Here is a 5,605-nt window from a genome sequence, read left to right on the forward strand (position 1 = left end):
CTTGGCCTGCGGCGTCATTCCTGAGCCCCTGAGGTCAGCGCTACCCCAAGGAGCACGAAGCTGTAGGTCTGCGAGTTTCACCCCGTTTCCGGGGTCCACACGTACTTCACTATCAGCTTCCGCCCGCGCTCAAAGGTGACGCCATGCCCCAGGCCAGAGCACCTCACTCTGCGTGACTTCGCTCAAGGGATGCCGGGCCATGGCGCACGCGCAGGGCTCTGGGAGCGAGGTGAGCCTCACGTGGTGCACGGAGGCGTCAAGCGACAGGAAGCGCACGCGCGTCAAGTCTGACATGCGCAGTGGCTTTTCCCACGTGGGGCAGGTCCCTGTATGCTTAGTAGTCGTGGTGTTAGGGGTCAGTGACAGAATTCTGAAGCTGGGAAGCTCTTTGTCATTTTTGTTGCTTGTAGGTTGAGCATCGTCTTGGCCGCCCTGCTCCTCGGGGCACGCTTAGGCATGAAAGGGTTCCAGGAGGGCTCACGATTGCTGCCTCTGATCCAGGAAGCCGGAATTTGTTCCTGTCCCACGGGCCACGGGAGCTCTTTGTGCTGCCGCCTAACCTCCTGCTGCTTTCCTGGGCCTTCAGCTGCCAGCGATCTCCAACTGCTGGTGCGGAATGTACTCCAGGTGGTGGCGAGGCCAAAGAATTGCAGCCACAGTCGAAGTTTTCTTGATGGCATTCCGGATCTGTTGGAACTTCTGGGTCGCATAGCCTGAGCCTGCTGTGTCCCTCTCATGGTAAGTGTAGACAGCGCCTGGAGTGCCGTGCTTAGCTTGGGCAGGATCCTCCTCACAGGGGACTCCGCGTTTTTCCCCTGGCTTTTTCACCTGTGCCCCTGCAATGGCGAGACACCAGGAAATTTTGTCTCATATTAATTTAGTCAGTTCTCTGGTTTGGCATTTTCATATTCTATCTTTTCCCATCCTTTTACGTTAACCTGTCTGTTCTTTATAGTGAAGGTTGGTATTTTGTGCATGACAAATATTTCTTCCTTTTTATCCTGTTTGACCATCTCTGTCTTTTACTTGTGGTGCCTAGAGAATTTACAATTAATATTAGTATTGGTATGGATGGGTTTAAATTTCCCATTTTGCTATGTGTTTTCTGTTGGTTCCATCTATTCTTGGATCCTTCTCCCCTCTTTTCCTGCCGCCTTCTGGGTTAAAATTTTTGTTTTTCTGGGTTTTTTTTTTTTGTTTTATTTTGTTTTGTTTTTAAGAGAGAGAGTGCATACTGGAGTGGGGGAAGGACAGGAAAGGCGTGGGAGAGGGAGAGTGAGAGAATCTTAAGCAGGCTCTGGCGAGCAGCAAAACGGGGTGGGGTGGGGGGCTCTAGCTCCCACCCTGAGATCATGACCTGAGCCCAAATCAAGAGGTGAATGTTTAACTGACTTAGCCACCCAGGCACCCAATACAGTATTTTTTTTTAATGCCAATGTTCTAATAAGCTCACCATGTTTCCAGATGAACAAACTCTTATCATTATAAAAGAGTTGTTTTTCCAGATGTGCAAACTATTTGCAAGAACTTCCTGAAGATAACAGTGAAGCTTTATTAGGTTGCATTCATCTTTTTTTGTACGGTGCTCTCTGGGAGCAAATAGTTAACATGTTGTTGATTCACGTCTTCTCTCTTCTCAGCCCAAAGCTCAGTTTAACATACCCACGGGTAGGAGAATGGATAAAGTATAACAGGGTCACACATTTGAATATTATAAAGCAGTGAAAATTAAGTAGCATTATGAATTAAAATGAAAGTGAGGAATCTCAAAAGCTGAGAAAAGCAAGTTGTTGATCAGAAATCACTGATATAAATTCGAGAACACATAAATGGTAGAATTATAAAGAAAAAAACAGAGGAATGGTGAAAACAAAGTTTGGAATAGTTACATACCCCTTCTTTCACCAGATGAACTAAGAGAGAGTGGGATCGGGAAGTGTGACAGTGAAAGCTTAAACAGTTCCTGCCATTTGTTAAGGTAAGTAGTCTCTTCACGGTTCTTCAGCTTATGCTTGTTTAATCTATATACGTGATCTATTTTTAATTTAATTTAATTTAATTTTTATATTTTTTATATTTATTTTTATTTTTTATTTTAAAAAAAGTATTAATTTAAAAAGGCAAAATCTAAACTTGAATTGTACTTAAAACATACTTCATCATCCTCTTCCCTTTTCCCGTCAGCTTAACTGGCATTCAGTCACCAGTAAATCTGGGCATTTTCAAATTGCTTCCACACTCCAGCTCACAGTTGTGTCTCTGCAAAATAAAAAGAAGCTGTTTTTCTGACTGCTCAAGTTCCTTAAAGAACTAAAATGCTTTGATTTTACAACTATCTTTGAACTTGCCAAGAAAACCCCCAAAACCAAAATTGGAGTCCAAATCTGTCATTACTGTTATTTTGATATTTTTTTTTTTCGTGGAGCAGCAGCTAATGCAATATGAACAAGAAATGAACTATTTACAATGAATGTTGAAGAAAAGAGACATGATTGTTAAATTTAAAAAACCCCATGAGACTCTACAATAAGCTGAAAATGAGGAATTCAATAAAGTAGTGAACAAAATACATCAAGCATGGAGTGCTAAGAAGAAAAACAAGTAACAGATGCGTTAGAGGTTATCTTGAGGAGGCTTATGTAGTTTAAAGGTGATCAGAGAAGGTGTGTCTGAAGAGATATTTTAGCGAGACCCTGAATGATTAGATCTGTCTTGATAGGAGATAGAGGGTAAGTGTCAGATCCAAGCTGTAAGATGCCCTCCCGGCCAGTGGTTCGTGGAGTCAGAGATGGAGGTGTTAGTTTTAAAGGACCTTCAGGACACATCACTGTTTTCAGGGGAAGATTGGGAAATACTGGCTTTCCCAGCTTGCAGCTGTTCTACTCATTCTGGTGCGCTGGTCCGTGGTGAGCCAGAACAGGAGATAAGAATGGTCTTTGCAAATCTCGGACTTTACCTTTACTTGAGGGGTGGAACAAACCCCTCTACCTAAGTCTGCAGGTTTGAGATCTGTTGGAAGCATTCTTCTCCCATAAGCAAGGTAAACAATACCAACAGCGCTGTGACCCCCAGGGGCAAACTTTTGTCCAGCAAAGCAGGTCTATGGACTTAACACAGTGAGGGAGCGTGTGCGAGGTAAAGCCCCGAGGGGTCTCTCCCTAAGAAAGAGCAGGGAGAATTTTATTTACTTAATTATTCTTTTAAACGAGACTTGTGCTTGTGTTCTGTGATTTTCCGGTTGGGTTAGAGGAGGTAGGAATCATCTCTGGCCTGTTGGCTGTCACGGTGAGGTGGAAGTTGCAGAGCTGGGCTGGGCACATCTTTTGTGAAAAAATCAGTAGCCCTCAAAGAAGAGGGTCGTTATGATATCCTATAGCTGCAGCATGACCTTTGGAGAAATTTTCTTTAATGTTAACTTTGCAGTTGGCTTTATTGTGTCTGTTATCACAATCTGGTTAATGGCAGGCCTGATATTTAATACCTCAGAGAAAAAGTGTAAAATGTCCCTGACATTTTTAGGAAATCAGGGCTGTGATCAATAGTGTTTTTAGCCCCATTGTGCTGGAAGTCAGCAGAATAAACCCCACAGAATAGCCACAGGCGGGCTTAAGTTAGATTGACTATCTTCCATCCAAGTCCGCCTGACCCCAGTTAGGAATAGAGCCTGAATTAGAATGGTTTATTTTGCTGAATGGTAAATTGAATCTAAGTACTTTTTAAAATTGAACTAAAGTATTTTTTTCCCCAAAAATATTACCCAAGGAAAAGCAACCTAACAAACTACTTCAAATGAAAATTTAACAAATCTAACTTCAAAAATTTTTAAATTTTTTGTATTGTGTGAACACATAACATTAATACCATCGTAACCCTTTTTAAGTGTATGGTTTAGTAATGTTAAGTATATTTGTGTATATTTGCGTATTCACAGCCAATCTCTAGAACTTTTTCATTTTTCTATATTGAAACTCTGTGTACACTAAACGTTACCTCCCCTTCCCTCTTTCCTCAGCCCTCGATAGCCACCTTTCTGTTTTCTGCTTCTATGATTTTGACTATTTTATGTATTTCATATGAGCAGAATGTACAGTATTTGTCCTTTTGCACCTGACTACACTTAGCATAACTGTTTTTAAGGTTAATCCATGCTGAAGCCTGATAGGATTTCCTTCTTTTTAAAGACTGCATTGTATCCGAGTGTATGTAAAAACCACGTGTTCTTCATCTGTTTATCTCTCAGTGAATATTTGGGTTCCTTCTACCTCTTGGCTATTGGGAATAATGCTTTCACGAACACGGATGTGCAATATCTCTTAAAGATCCTGCTTGGAGTTCATCTGGGAATATACCCAGGAGGGGAATTGCTGGGTCATGGTCATTTTAGTTTTAATTTTCTGAGGCACCTCTGTACTGTTTAACATAATGGCGCACCATCTCACATTCCCACAGACGGTGCGCCAGGGTTCCGACTTCACATCCTTGCCAATACTTACTCACTGTTCTTTTTTTTTTTTTTTTTTTATCATGAAAAAACTGTATTTAGATTTAGCCAGCTGGACTCAGTTTAGATGATCCCAATTTTGTTGGCAACATCCAAAGCATCATAGTCAGGGGCCAGCCGAACGTATGCCTTCTTCTCTCCATCAGGCCTGATTAAGGTGTTGACCTTGGCTACATCAATGTCATAGAGCTTCTTCACAGCCTGTTTGATCTGGTGCTTGTTGGCCTTGACATCCACAATGAACACAAGTGTGTTGTTGTCTTCTATTTTCTTCATGGCTGACTCAGTAGTCAGGGGGAACTTGATGATGGCATAGTGGTCAAGCTTGTTTCTCCTGGGGGCGCTCTTTCGAGGATATTTGGGTTGCCTTCGGAGACGCAGAGTCTTGGGTCGTCGGAAGGTAGGTGATGTGCGGATCTTCTTTTTTTTGTGACTGTGGACGCCTTTCAGCACCGCTTTCTTGGCTTTCAAAGCCTTTGCTTTGGCTTCGGCTTTGGGAGGGGCAGGAGCTTCCTTCTTAGCTTTCGACGCCATCTTCGTAAAAGGGTTTTCCACTCACTGTTCTTTTGATAATGGCCTTCCTGATGGATGGAAGGCGGCATCTCATTGTGGTTTTGATTTACATTTCCTGTTAGTGACATTGGGCATCTTTTCAGATGCTTATTGGTCACTTGTGTATCTTTGGAGAAAGATAGATTCAAGTTCCTTGCACATTGTTTAATCAGGTTGTTAACTTCTGTTATTGTTGAGTTGTACAAGTTTCTTCTGCATTCAGGATATTAACCCCTATCCAATATATGACTTGTATTTATTTTCTCTTATACTGTAGGTTCACTTTTCACCCTGGTTATTATTATTACTGTTATTTTTGATGTGAAGAAGTTTCTGAATTTGGTGCAGTGCCATTTGCCTGGTTTTTACTTTGTTGCTTGTGCTTTTGGTGTCATATCCAAGAAGTCACTGCCCAATTCAGAGTTCTGAGGCTCTTTCCCTATGTTTTATTTTAGGAATTTGATAGTTTTAGGTCTTACTTATGGTCTTACTTATGGGTCTTTCATCCATTTTGAAGTAGTTTTGTGTCTTACATTATTGATGACACAAATT

General features: G+C 41.9%; 1 protein-coding gene across 1 annotated transcript; it reads right to left on the bottom strand.

Moving 5' to 3' along the window:
• Positions 1-4,564: 4,564 nt before the first annotated feature.
• On the bottom strand, positions 4,565-5,035 carry LOC122913742 (60S ribosomal protein L23a-like). Its single transcript, XM_044260376.1, has one exon. The coding sequence runs from the start codon at positions 5,033-5,035 to the stop codon at positions 4,565-4,567; it is 471 nt and encodes a 156-aa protein (XP_044116311.1).
• Positions 5,036-5,605: the final 570 nt, after the last annotated feature.

Source organism: Neovison vison, chromosome 7, assembly GCF_020171115.1.
Source record: "Neovison vison isolate M4711 chromosome 7, ASM_NN_V1, whole genome shotgun sequence".
Taxonomy (NCBI): Eukaryota; Metazoa; Chordata; class Mammalia; order Carnivora; family Mustelidae; genus Neogale; species Neogale vison.

What these genes read in the sequence shown, in the direction of transcription:
- LOC122913742 (XM_044260376.1), bottom strand. Translation starts at nt 5,035, where the DNA reads ATGGCGTCGAAAGCTAAGAAGGAAGCTCCTGCCCCTCCCAAAGCCGAA.